We start from the raw sequence: 14876 nt of genomic DNA, 5'->3' as shown, positions 1-14876 counted from the left end.
GGGTGGTTTGCAAATTCAGGGACACAATCTGCCGCCGATGCAAGAGAAGGGGGCATATTGCTGAAGCATGCAGAGCAAATCTGCCAGCATACCCCAGGCAGAGACAAGCAGGGTTCCCTAATCGTCCACGTGGCCCACAACAAAGGGGATTCCAGAGACCTCCTCATTCAAATTACAGGAGGGAAGAGAATAGAATGGAGAAGGACAGAGACTAGGAACCCACAATAGTGGGGCATTCTGATCACCATAAATCAAAGAAATTCAACATCACAGTGATAATGGGAGAAAAACCTTGTGTATGGAAATTGACTCCAGATCTTACATATCTATGGTGTCCTGGACAACTATAAAAGAAGCAATCCCTGGCATAACTCAACAACAACTAAAACCACAACGTTTAATACTAAAAGATTTCCAAGGGAACATAATTCCTGTGTTAGGAAGAGGAATTTTTCCAGTAAAATTCAGAAACTTCACCAGTGAATTGCCTTTAACCATTGTGGACAAAGAAGTACCAAGCCTCCTTGGAATAGAATGGTTTAGAGCCATCCCCACCACGTAAGTGGAGGCTCACAATCAAATGAGAGAGGACCTGCAGACTGAATTCAAGGATGTGTTCAACAGAACCCTAGGCAAGTATAAGGGGACCCCTATTTCCCTCAACCTTGATCCAAAAGTACCCCCTATCAGAATAAAACCAAGGCGAGTCCCTTTCTCCTTGAGACCCAAAGTGGATGAACAATTAAATTAACTCATAGCCCAGGGAGTACTAGAGCCAGTTGATCACGCTAAGTGGGAGACCCCTATAGTCACTCCAGTTAAGCCAGATGGGTCAATCAGAATCTGTGCTAATTATAAAATTTCAATTAATACTGCATTGCAACAGAGCGCATACCCAGTTCCAGTTGTACAACATCTATTGCATTCAATAGGAAAGGGGAATTTTTTTTGCCAAATTAGACTTGGCTCAAGCCTATCAGCAGTTACCTGTGGATGAAGAAACAGCAGAAGCTCAGACCATTGTAACACACAGGGGTGCTTTCAAATGCAAAAGACTGCAATTTGGGGTCAGCGTAGCCCCTGGACTATTTCAAAGCTTAATGGAACGCCTACTGCAGGGCATTGTGGGGGTGGTACCTTATTTTGATGATGTCCTTGTGGCAGCAGAGGACAAAGAACAACTTAAACAAAGACTAAGGCTAGACTTGAGCAGATTTCAAGAAGCTGGCCTTAAACTCAAAAAAGAGAAATGTCACATAGCAGTAGCAAGTGTTGAATTTCTGGGATATCTAATTGATGAGACAGGTATGCACCTCACCGATAGTAAAATAAAAGCAATTAAGGAAGCTCCCACTCCAACAAACAAAACAGAATTACAAGCTTTCCTGGGACTTTTAAACTTTTACAGTATTTTTCTACCACAGAAAGGGACAGTCGCTGAACCACTTCACAGACTTCTTGATAAAAATGCAGAATGGACTTGGGCGCACAGAGAAGCAACTGCATTTGAATCCGTAAAAGGACTCCTAACTTCTAACAGTGTTCCAGTACAATATAATGAAACATTACCTCTTTCACTAACATGTGATGCATCTCCTTTTGGGGTAGGGGCCGTTCTCAGCCATAAATTCCCGAATGGCAGAGAAGCACCCATTGCTTTCTACTCAAAACTTTATCCAAAGCTGAATGGAATTACAGCCAGCTATATAAGGAAGCACTGGCTGTAGTAGCAGGCATTAAGTGTTTTCACGAATATCTTTATGGGAGACAATTTGAACTAGTCACAGACCACAAAACACTCCTAGGCATCATAACAGGAAACAAACCAACACCAAACATATTGTTCCCTAGAATGTTCTTATCTGCATATAACTATCGCCTTATACATCGACCAGGCAAGACCATCACTCATGCAGATGCTCTCAGCTGTTGCCCCCTTCCGAAACCTGTTGAAGACCCAGCTCCAGCCACATCCATACTCTTCATTGAAGACATTGCCACCAGCCCTATCACAGCATCAGAGATAGCCAAACACTCAGCCAAAGACAAAACTCTGACACGGGTTTTAAACTGGGTGTTGACAGGATGGCCAGAAGAAGTGCTGGAAGGTGACTTTAAACCATTTAAAATTCTGCAAAATGAACTGTCTGTAATTAAAGGGTGTTTGTTGTGGGAGGATAAAGTTGTGATACCTGAGACTCTGAGAGAACAAGTCTTAAGAATGTTGCATGAGGGCCACCCAGAGATGGAAAGAATGAAAGCATTAGCCAGAAGTTATACTTGGGAATGGATAAGGAAATTGAAAAATGGGCTGCAGGTTGTACGCCTTGTCAGGAATCTAGACCCACACCCCCTTCAGCACCAACCCTAGAATGGGAATCACCAAAAGCACCTTGGTCGAGAATACATGTAGACCTGGCAGGGCCAATGCAGGGGCAAACATTTCTAATAACTGTTGATGCATATTCAAAGTGGGTGGAAGTAACGATCATGAAAACCACCACAGCAGATGCTGTGATTAAGGTATTGAGGAAATTGTTTGCCACACATGGGTTACCAGATGTGGTACCGGATAATGGGCCCCAATTCACAGCAAACAATTTTGAATGTTTCCTAGCTGAACAGGGAATCCGCCATGCATTATCAGCACCTGGACACGCCCAGAATAACGGGGTGGCAGAGAGAGCCATAAGGTCCACGAAGGAAACCTTAGCAAAAATGGGACCACGGAATTGGCAAATGAAAATAGACAAATTCTTAATGATACAACATATCACACCTTCGGCCACCACACACAGCAGTCCAGCAGAACTTTTAATGGTGCGGAAGTTAAGATCAGAGCTAGATAGATGACAACCAATCCAAGCACACCCGCAAATTCAACGAGTAAATGCAGATATTTGAACATAGGTCAATCGCTCTATGCTCATAACTATGCAGTGTGGGGGGCATGGGTTCCTGCACAAGTAGTGCAAGTCACAGGCCCCCGATCTTATAGAGTAGAACTAGAAGATGGGAAAATATGGAGCAAACACATAGACCAACTCCGGGGACGATTGGAACAGAATCTGAATGACCAGAAAACCTCAGAAACAGAAACACAACATAGAGAGGTAAGACCAACCCTAACAACCACAAATACTAAAAACACAAGCCTCCCCACTCTAGGGTGGGCCTCAAACTCAAGTACACTGTAGGATAATTTAGCTGAAGGGGAGGGGGGGAAATCCAGCAAAGAAACTCAGAGCCCTCTGTTCCGTCGGAGCCAGCCCTGTCCCTGAAAAACCCTGAGGCTGGTTCTGGAGTGACAACAGACCCAACTAGTCAGGTTGCCACTGCTGGGGGGCGGTGAACTGCGAAGGTCCAGTCGCACTCACAGGAGTCCCTCCTACTTACGTGATTATGTCTGTGAGTGAGAGCTGATCGGAGGAATGCTTCTTCCAGGAGGGGAGGGGTTTTAGATATTCAATGGGAAAAGTCAGTGATGTCAGACTTCCCCCATTGGTTCATTTTCCAGGCGGGAAATGAACAGCCATCAGTGTTTGAAATTGTGGACAGCAGCCTGTAAAAAGAACAACAGGCACACTGGGGGCAGTCTTTTGTTCAGAGCTAAATAAAGAAATCCTTTCCTTCTACTGTTGTCCTGCCTCTTCAATCTAGCCCATATCTAAGAGAAGGTAAACCAAGAAGAGCAGTTTCATGTGATTAAAGAAAAAGGAAGCAATCTGTGATATTAACCATTATATTTCATATAACTAAGTCTGATTAAGGATATTCAACATATCACTCAAAGGGAAATTACTGTCCAGCTTGACATTTCACATAAAAGTATGGGTCACAAGATTGATGTGTTAAAAAGTTAGTAACAAGATGTGTTCTTTGCATGCCAACAGTAGAGATAAAAGTTTCAAAAATTTAAATTTGCCAGCAAATTTACTGGCAAATTTACTGTCATGCTGTGATAAGGAAGGAAAAGAATTGCTTCAAAGTATTGTGACAGCCATAAAATGCAGGCTCATTATTATGACCCAAAAATGAAGCTTCAGCCCATGGAATATAATCACTAAGCTTTACCTAGAAGTGGAGGTGGGGAAATTAAAACCCAGGAAAATTCATGGTCATAGTCTTTTGGGGATGAGATACATAATTCACATAGATTTTCTTGAACCTGGCACCACTTATCAATTAAGTGCTGTACTGCATCACACAAAACTTCAGCATGATTGAAAATAACTCAAATTTGGAAGTATAAGGAGGAAAATCTTTTGCAATATGAAAATGCTAGGTCTCACACTTTAACAAATCACCCAAGAGGCCATTTCAGTTGCAAAGTGAATCTCATTGTGTTATCCTATCCACCAAATAGCTCAGACTCGGCATTATACAACTTCTACATTCCCCAAAATTGAACACCTTTGCAAACATCAGCTGGATTCAAATGAAGAGGTGGAAAAGGCAATTAGGACTTAGCTGAAAAAGGTTATTTTGTTATGGTTTTATGAACATTGTTCATTGTTGGCAGAATCAAGTAGAAAATGTGATGATTATATGGAGAAGTATTGTAAATACTGGCAACAAGAAAGCTCATTCCAAGGATTATTTTCTTGTTTCATTTATTCAAGTATTCCCATTTAAACTGAAGTTATGAAGCCATTAGTTTTCATTCACCCTTTGAAGGTTATTTACTTACTTATAAAGCTGTGGGACCTAAAGTATTGCTGCAAATAAATGGTTCTAGTTTTTTTGTTATATTGGAGCATATTGGTTATAAATTAATTATTGTTTTATTTAAACATGCTTTTAGGCAGGGAAACCTCTGATCATCAAGAGCGAAGTTTGAAGGCACGCAGATTTTGCCAGCATCAGATCGATTAACTATTGTCTGTAAAATGTCATGGATCAATAATAAACAGTCGCAACTTTTCAAAAAATTTACTTTCCTTCAATAACTGCTTGTAATTACTGTGCCCCATGTTTTGTTAGGAATGGAGCTCCATGAAGAACTACACAACTTAGGAACAAAGGAAGGCTTGAAAGGAAGAAAACTCAGCAAAGCAATTGAGAGTTTTGCGTGGAATATCACTGTGCTGAAGGTAAATGTAAACTGAACTGTTTTCCTTCGGTAAAAAGTCTGTTTTGGCTATGTGAGATACTGACACAGTTTTTTTTTCTCTCCGCAAACAAATCAGGAGTATTGATATTTACAGATAACAACCTACTAAAGTGATTCTTAGTCAAATAAAAGTTTATTGGCTTGGGTATAGTACAGTTCAAACCAGAATCAGTTGTTTTGCCTCTATGTATACCAAGGAGAAGGCTTCTGTTTTTTGTGCAAAAAAATTACTTGAGAGACTGACTTCCCTTCCTAGGTCTACCATGCAGTACCTAGGAAATTAGATCACATTAGATTAACAAGAGTTGGAAGGGACCTTGTAGGTCATGATCTTCTTTGTTGCTAGATATATCCACAGTGCTTTCATGTCACCAGTAGCAACCTGTCTGTGGCTCACATAAGCAGACAAAAAATGCTTGTTTGCAATTGTTGAAAGCAGTTTTTTTGAGGAATGTGTTATTCAGTGTGTTTCTATCCTGCTTTGCCTTTCTATTTCTGTCAAGTGCTTCTTAGTAAGCCTTGGTCTTTGGTGTTCTTTCCAGAAAAGTAATCTTGATTGGTACTATTAGGACATGTAATGTCTATGCACTTCGTGACATAGCCTGCTAAAGCGTTGCTCTTAGAAAATAACGGAGAGCCTGCCTCGTTGAAGCCATTTGTTTTGGCTCCTACATTTGGTGTGCAACCAAAAGGGAACCACAGCAAAAATATTATTTCGACTCATGTAGACTTCAGATGAAACAGTATTATCATAGCGCTAAATGCAGATGGACTCACCAAATCTAAAATATTGTGAGAGGAAAAAAAGAAATTTTGTTGCCAAGGCAGTTGCATTCTGCATTGCTCCACTGTCTGTAGAAAAAGGAATACATTCCTGTCATGATGGCTTTGTTTTGAACTCCCCTCCAGGGAGGAGAGAAGCACTTTCAGATAAGACAAAAATGTTTCTATAGCTCACTTTTTCTATTTGATTCTTACTATTATTAATTACTTTGCTGAGTGTGGACAAAATTAATTGATTGGATTGTGAGTTATTATTGCCCGAGTCTGTAACTCATTACAGGTCAAAGTATCAAGTTTTTAAAATTTAACCAGTTTTGTGGTTAAATTTACTATTACAATTGGAAAAAAAATCTCCTGTTGTAGATGATTTGCGTGCGCTGTGGAGCATTCATTAGAGAGACTGGAGCCCCAAATGGCAATATGTTTTCCTAATATCCAAGCGAGAATCAGATTTTATGAGGAACACACATTTCTGTTTTTGATCACATAGTATACAGACCGTCTCCTTTAAATATCCAGTTACCTCAATGGAATGATATGCTTTCTGTGGAGAAAAAAATGATCAAATTTGTTTCAGAGTAAGAATGCATACGATTGCACCATAATTAGTTATTGTTTTCCCCATTCATCTTCTGGATTCAAAACAGTTTCTAGGGGAAAAAAGATTAGGAAATGACTTTTCTTGGGAATGCAACAGCCAATATGAATGCTTCCAGATTGTTTTTAAAGAACCACTTGCTCATCCTATTAGCTTCTGGGGAACCCAATACAGGGGAAGGAGGGATAAATGCATGCACGCATCTCTTAATATCATACAACATTTTCCCTCTTTATTTCTGCAAACACATTTGTACCTGCCAGTGCACTTTTCCACCATTATCTATTCATACTTTCACACTTGTCTACATTTATCTCCATAGTTTTCCTATTCATAGATACTTTTCCACATCCACATGGCCTCCATATTCTCACACTTAAAAAGAAACAAGAAGCTAATTTATTGGAGATAAATCTCAAATATGAAGACGAAAGCAGTGAGGTAGATTTGGGGGAGACGAAGGTGCTGGTGGGTGGGAGGATGCAGTATGAGCTGGAAGACACAGTGGGCCAGAGCTTCCCCATGACCAGAATATTTAGAGATGATTCAATGAACCTACTCATTCTGAGTAGAATGACACGCTTAGTAGAATATTTGTGTAGCATGTTAAAACAATTGAGTCAAGACTTTGAAACAGTCCCTTAAAAAAAAAACAGTAACAGTGACAAAGTAGCATTTCCATAAAATGTTAGGCTTACAGGGGGTCCAAGAAGAAGAAGTGTCCAGGTTGCCTTGCAAAAATGCCACCAAAAGGAATTTGTGTGTCACAATGAAGACAACAGAGTGAGTAGAGTTGAATGGCCTTCCAAATTATTTCCCATGGCTTTCCACAAATATTTTGTAGATGCTGAGCACCCTGAGTAACAAGGCCAGGCTGCTAAGCCCTATATAGGCAAACAGTTCAGGGCAGGGGTGTCAAACTCACAATGTCATGTTGTCATCACGTGACATATCATGACCTTTGCTAAACTGGGGGTGGGCGTGGCCAGCACGTGGTGCATCTGGCCTGCGTGCTGCGAGTTTGACACTCTTGATTTAGGGCATGGAAAGTGTTCTGGGAACAAGACCATCATGGTGGAAGCAACACTGAAACTCATGTCAGCTCAACTTGTGCATTTCCCAGTAACAGGACAGAAGAATTTTACTTATATTCCACAGTCTTCTGGGCATAAGGTGAGACTTACTAGGAAAGGCAGTTCAGGAGGTTGTATAGCCTAAGGGAAAAACAGAGGTTTACTAACAAGGGCTACCTGTAGCTGGTCTAAGCGAGGGTGTTTCCATGATAAAGGCAACAAGCAAGCAAATTAAATATCTTCTGAGTGAAGGCAAGAAATATTGTGCCAAGCAGAAAGAGGAAAGCAAAAAAAGACACAAAGAAAAATCTCTACTCAGCTGAGAAAAAGAAGAAATAGAAAAGCAAGATTTTTCATAGCTCTCAATAGGTTGAAATTTCTAGATTATATCCTCTTGAAAAAATATTACATATCAGCTCAGTTATAAAACCAAATATTGATGAAATGAAATGAAAAATGTTAATGAAAAATGCTTCCACTTAAGTCATCAAAGTCAAATGATCTTTTGCAACTGTGTTTTGCATGGAGCTGTTTTATTCAGTGCCTTTATACCTCATGGCCTGCCATGCAATTCATTTTCAAATTATTAGATATTTCTGAATCAGTGTATAAAACTTCAGTTCAGGGGGTTCTCAAGTTACGACCACAATTGAGCCCAGAATTTATGTTGCTAGGTAAGAAATTGGTTAAATGATCTTTGCCCCATTTTATGGTTTTTCTTGCCACATTTGTTAAGTAAATCACTGCAGGTGTTAAGTTAGAAACACGGTTGTTAACCGAATCTGACTTTCCCATTGACTTTGCTTGTCAGAAGGTCACAAAAAGGGAACACATGACCTCAAGAAACTGCAACCGTCATAAATATGAGCCAGTTGTCAAGCATCTGAATGTAAATCACGCGACCATGGGGATGCTGCTTCGGTCATAAGTGTGAAAAATGGGTCATTAGTCACATTTTTCAGTGCCATGGTAGCTTCAAATGGTCACTAAATGAACGGTTGTAAGTCGAGGTCTATCTGTATTATAGCCCTGAAGCTAAGGAAGTAGTCCTAACGTGGCAGTTGTCATGATTTGCATTTGCTGGATAATATCTTCTCATTCAATTTTAAATCCAGTTTAGTAAGTATAGCCTAACAGAATATCCCCTTAGATTTACAAACTTAATATTGATTTTTCATGTTGATAAAGAAGGCTTACTGAGATAATGTATCTACCTTGGGGAGATAAAGTAAAACCTATTTGTTTTCTTCGCTTCAGAAAGGAAAAAAATTCAAACCCTCAGACAATCATTGACTTCATTTATTTTATACTCAACACAAGCCTGTAACAGAGTTTTTCTTGCGAGAATAAAATGTGACCTCTGATAATGAACTTTGAATTATTTATCATAACCATATACATCCTAACAAAAAGTTGACTGCACATGTACAAAAAAAGGGGTTGATCCCTCCACTGCAATAAGACTGATTTTCAACTGTTTACAGAAATATTGCTTCCATTTGAAAAGCTGGGATTTGTCCAAGGGTAATAAACTGTTTAATAGCTGTTTTGAAAGGTAAACTGATTTAATCTTATTGTATTATAATGGAATGATCAGAATTCAAGCAGTTTGCCTGCATTGGATGAAGTTGGAAGGACAGGCTGTCAAGTATCCATTCCCCATCCCATGATCCAAAGCTATATCCTATCACCTTTTTCGTGTCTTTCAGAGCAAGCTGCGTGAAATTGAGTTAAAATGTTAATTTTATTTTGCATGTTGAAGTGGTGGCCATGATGTCTCTGCAGCTCCCCCAAATGGGGCATTTTTCATGAGGAGTTAAAGAGCAAAAGAATCTATTCCTGCACTAGAACAGATTTTTAACTATGGCCCTTGACATGTACCTTTTAAAGAGCTGCAAACATAGATAGTTAATAGATGATATTACATGGCTTTTTGTTGACAGGTTTACCAACATCTTCTTCATGAGTGCTTCATTTTGTTTGTTCACAGCACCAGGCTATCATTTACAAGGCTAAAAATAAACATGTGCATGCATGGTTTTATTAATGTGCAAGATAGTGTTCTCAATAGTCTTTGAGTTGATTATTTTCTAGCTGCGGGAAATTGTGGATTAATTTCTCACAATAATTTCAAGGTAATATTGGTTTCCTCAAGGTGGTAGTTAATAAACCTGAGTCATTATATTAGAAAGAAGCAAGTGCCACTTCTGCTTCAAATAATGTCAGTCCCTCAAACTTTATTGCAGACAACTGACCCAGACTTCAAAAGAAACTTATGTATATAGTAGAAATTACAATGCAACTTGCATAATGAAAAGGCCCTGTAATTGTGCACAGCCTATTTTGCTCTTAACAGTGTGCAGATTCTAGAAGCTACAAATACAGACTTTGCAACTGCAACATTTATCTTCGGATCTTTATCTGCCTAAAGAAGTTGTGTATGGAATTCTATCCAAACTAGAAATGAGCTAAGGGTATTGTGGATGTCTTGGTACAAAAGGACAGGATCCCATGATTCAAAGCTCCTATCCTAGCAGGGACAAAGCATTTCAGGAAAGGTGTTTTTGTAGTTTTTGCTCTTCAGCACTGCTGGGGGTAAATTATTAAATTTCAGTAGCATACAGATAGTCCTTGAGTTAGGACTGTAATTGAGACCACAATTTCAGTCATAAATCATGACTATTGTAAAGCAGATCATCACATGACTAGACATGACTTTATGATTTTTTTTGTGATGGTTATTAAGCAAATGCAGTGATTGTAATGCAAATCCTGCTAAGAATTATCTTGATCTAGAAGTTGCTATAGTAATATTCAGGAATTTGAGTTTGTAAAAAGTCTTGTGAGTTATAGAATTGTGTATCAAATATAGTTTCCTGAGTATTTACTAGCATATAGTATCAGCTCACTTTTTGCTGATACTGCTTAGGTTTAAAATAGATATCCTTCTCATCTTTCCTATTATCTTCTCCTGTTGGTATCTTATGATTTATCATTTTATTGTTTGTATGTTATGATTTATGATTGTATCTTATGATTATGATTTATCACTTTGTTGCTTGTATGTGCACTGAGAGCTTATGCACTGGAGACAAATTCCTTGTGTGTCCAATCATACTTGGCCAGTAAAGAATATTCTATTCTATAGACAGGCATATTTGAATTTATAGTGTCTTGTAAGATTCTCATTGGCAGGGATTGGCTAATAAGGAAAAGAATGGTAAACTAGATAAGCCTTTAAGGGTAGTCCTTGACTTATGACCACAATTGGGATAGGAATGTTGGTAACTAAGTAAAGCATTAATTAAGCAAGATGTCACGTGACTGATTTGCTTAGTTACAGCTCTCCCAGTTGCCATTATAAGTAGAATTATGGGTCATTAAGTAGATGGAATCCCAAGTAAGGACTGTGAGTACCACAAGGGAATGGCGGCATGTGAAGCTCAGAGTGGTGAGGCAATTGGGGGCTTTGCAGAATGGTGTGACATCGCTGGCCATGGTATGAGGCTGGAGGCAGCATTTCTCAATGGCTGCAGTGGCACTGGGGCTAAAGCAGAGGCCTGGAGGAAGTGGCAGCCAGCTGGAAACCCTGGACCTCTACTTCAGCTCCAGGCCTGGCACTGCTGCCACCGCATACTAATATGCGGGATGGCAAAACGGCATCGCAGGGAGAGTTACAGCAGCTTTGTAGTGATTCAATACCTGTAGGTATTGCCCTATTTTTGATCACAGGACTATGGAAGTATTGCAATGCCCTTAACTTTAGTCATGGGTTGTAGGTCCACTTTTGGTGCTGTTTTAATATCAAATGGTCGCTGAATGAATGGTCTTAAATCAAAGACTATCTAAAATTTGATCAAGTAAGGCTCTTCTAATGTTATAGTTAGCACTATAGTGTTGCACTCATCTACTTCATTCAGTATGTAACCTTTATCTATGTGCCAGATCTAAAACAAATCCTTCCAGCTCTCAAGGAAGAAAATAAAGGAAGTTGCATCAGCTGCTTATTATTTTCCCATTGTTTTGAAAACAGAAAAAAAAGATTTGCTGGATTGTTCAGACACTTTATTCTAGCTAGAGCTTGATCTCTTTTTTCCCCATCAAATAATGTAAATTCCATTTTATGTATTTTAGAGAGACAAATCAATCGTAGCAAATAACCTTGTGTTATCTTACACAATATCAAAGATCACATTGAGTTCTATACTTTTAGTAGAAGCATGTGTCCTTCTAAGCGACTATACCAACCTTGTTAGCCACAACAATTTTTTAACAAGAACTTTGACCCCAGAACGTTCAGAAGGATAATTTGTCAAGTCAATGTTTTAGTAAAAATAAACAGTTTTTCTTTTCCCTTCCTATCATTTTTATCTTGTCTCATTCCTTTTAGATTATAAGCCTGAGAATAAGCCACTATGGGAAATTTTTTTGAGCAAAAGTGTAGGAAAAAAAGAGGCCAAGAATAAACAGGAAATTAAAAAGAATCTAGCTTCAGAAAGGTGTCTGGAGAAAAACAAAAGCTTGAAAGATGATGCAATAGATAGAGCAGCCTTGAATCCATAATTTCTATGCAAAAGATGGGATTGAGATTGAGCCACACAGACCTGCCGTCCTGAGTTGAACACTGAAGTAAAACAAGGCCAAAGGAAAAATAATAAATCTTTTAATTCCTCCAAATAATAAATCTTTAAATTCCTCATTTTTATAATTTAAGACAAATTATATCATGAGTCTATAGCCTTTCTGTCTTCAAGGATTATGTTAGGGGCTACCATATAAATTGTAAGAGGGACCAGGCAAAAATAAATATAATTTCATTTCAATTAAAACTAAATTAACCCAAGTATATATTAAAATGTTTCTTCACTCCATGTTAAACAATTTGCTACTTCTGGCACACTAAAAATTCTATCAGAAACAAACTTTGGCACAGCTCTGATGGAAAAGAATAGAGATTGTGTTTTTATGGGGGGTCTTTATAGGATAAAGAGAATCCTTGGTTCCCTACAGCTGAAACTAAAAAAGTTTAAGCTTAAGAAACAGCCACATTTATTCTGTTCTCATAATTGAATAAAATTATTTGCTGCTAGAAATGTATTTATTTATTTGTATCCCACCTTTATTATTTTTAAAAACAGCTGAAAGTGGCAAACATATCAAGCAAGCCTTCTTCCTCCTATTTTCCCACATCAACTCTGAGGGGAGCGGGCTGAGTGAGAGAGAAATGTAGCTGGACTTTTTTCTCTGCTAGTATACTTTTATTTTATTGCTTTGTTGCTGATTTATCTTATTTCTGGGATGATATGTATCTTCTATTACTCCCCTTACATAGAGTGATTGTGTTTAAATCACCATAATGAAAAATGTACTGTATTATGTGAGAGCCTGGAAGCAACAGGTGTTGAAATCAATAGGATATAATTTCCTAGTGAATATGCTAAGTATCAGAGTGCAGAATGCATTTGCTGAAGAATGCAATTTTTAAAAAGTTTTGTCCTGTTTTGTCTTGCCTTATCTTTCTCTTCTCTATTTTTTTCTTTGCATATTTTTCACTTATTGCTTCTCTTTACTTTCCTTACTTCTCTCTTTCAAATTTTGTATTGTTTTTATTCTTTTAAAAATTTATTTTTGCTATTTTAAGGGTGCTCTAGAGCTGCTACTTTTTCCCCTTATGTTCCACTAAATGTAGCCTTTGCAGGTTGCCCCTGTTTGCCCTTGTCTGGGCTTTGAAGTTAAGCAGAGTTGGGTTGATAAGCGCTTAGATCATAGGTGTCAAACTCATGGCCCGGATGAGTCACATGCTGGCCATGCCCACGCTCATTTTAGCGAAGGGGGAAAATTCACAATACGTCACATGACAATAACGTGATGCCGCGAGTTTGACACCCCTGGATTAGGTGGAGGGCCACTAGAAATCTCAGGGCTGTAAGCTAGATGGGGAAGGCTTTGGCAATACCTGATTTCCTGTTACAAAGAAAACTGCAAATGGGTCTGTGTACTATAAGTCCACTATAAGTTATGCTTGATTAGAAACAGATTTTATTTTTTTACAATGGTAGCCATGCTTCCCACTCTTCTACAGGGAAGCATGTCCTTTTACCAAGAAAGCATCTTTCTTTCTTTCTTTCTTTCTTTCTTTCTTTCTTTCTTTCTTTCTTTCTTTCTTTCTTTCTTTCTTTCTTTCTTTCTTTCTTTCTTTCTTTCTTTCTTTCTTTCTTTCTTTCCAAGGTTTTTAGCCTCACATTTCAAATCCCTTGGCTGATTTTGTATACATTACTCTTGGTTTGGTGTGTATTTTGTTTCATGCAGCAAAATGTTTTGGGCTAGTATCCCCTCCTTATTTCCCTTTCCTCATATTGGCAGATTCTGTTAGCTTTAACGTTGCTCTCACTCTCAAGATCTCATCAATCATTCCTCGAAGGAACCTGCCTAGGTGCTATCTATCATCACAGGATTTAATTAAACCAGAGCCTGCCACATTTTTCATTTTTAATCTCTAATCCTGGATAAACCCTTCATTTTAGATTGCTTATTATCATTACCAGACCCTCGGAGATGCTCAATGGTTGTGGCTTATGGAACTGACCATGTCTGTGGATTCCCCATTTGAAAATGGGCAGAGCAAATTATTTATGTAGGTAGGAATTGTGAAACCAAAGCAGCTCAGGGCAGAAAAGCCGTTGGTTTTACAGCTGCTATTTCTACAGGCCCTGCTAGGCAGGCTGTTTTATTGAGCTCTTAAGGTGTTGAAGAGGATTTGTACAAGAGCTGGGTAGAGCTCAACTTCTCAAAGGATTACAGTGCTCTCAACGTGAATTAGACTTTGCAATAAAAACAATGCATGAATCTCCAATGAACTGAGCTTGTATCCTTGACAACTTAAAATTACCTTTAAATTAGGCCAAGTGCACTGGAGAAGACAGGGAGCAGTGCAGAGCAGCAAAACCTCTCTTCATTCCCTTTACTAATTGGTGTTTCTTGGAAGGAGAGACAGAGGTGATCTCTGAAGGTTTTACTTTTAGAAAAGAGAAAAAGCTGAAATCATTTACATCAAAACAAAACAGGCCTAGAAACCTTGCTCCCAGGAAGGACTGATCTAACCTACTCACTAGTCTCTTCTCCTCTAGAAGATAGTCATAGGTTCAGGAAGCGATCAGATTGAAGAAAATGCCTCTGGGTTTCACTTAGTTACTACTTGTTTCACACAAGAATTAAACGCCAACCCAAATTTTCCACATGAAATAACTGTAGTCTATCCGAATGGAATTGTATTTTCCCAGCTTGATGTCACTTTATTACAAATTGGCTT

General features: G+C 38.7%; 1 protein-coding gene across 1 annotated transcript in view; it reads left to right on the top strand.

Annotated features, from left to right (window-relative positions):
* The window catches only part of PLCL1 (phospholipase C like 1 (inactive)), a 234921-nt gene that overhangs the window by 209239 nt on the left and 10806 nt on the right, over positions 1-14876 (top strand). The window contains exon 5 of the mRNA XM_026696842.2: positions 4984-5093. Within this exon, the coding sequence (XP_026552627.2) occupies positions 4984-5093 (110 nt within the window). The remainder of the gene's footprint in view (positions 1-4983; positions 5094-14876) is intronic.

This window comes from Pseudonaja textilis, chromosome 1, assembly GCF_049901715.1.
Source record: "Pseudonaja textilis isolate UNSWEBS1 chromosome 1, rPseTex1.2, whole genome shotgun sequence".
Lineage (NCBI taxonomy): Eukaryota > Metazoa > Chordata > Lepidosauria > Squamata > Elapidae > Pseudonaja > Pseudonaja textilis.
The sequence above is the reverse complement of the archived record's forward strand: the minus strand, read 5'-3'. Positions and strand labels throughout refer to the sequence as shown.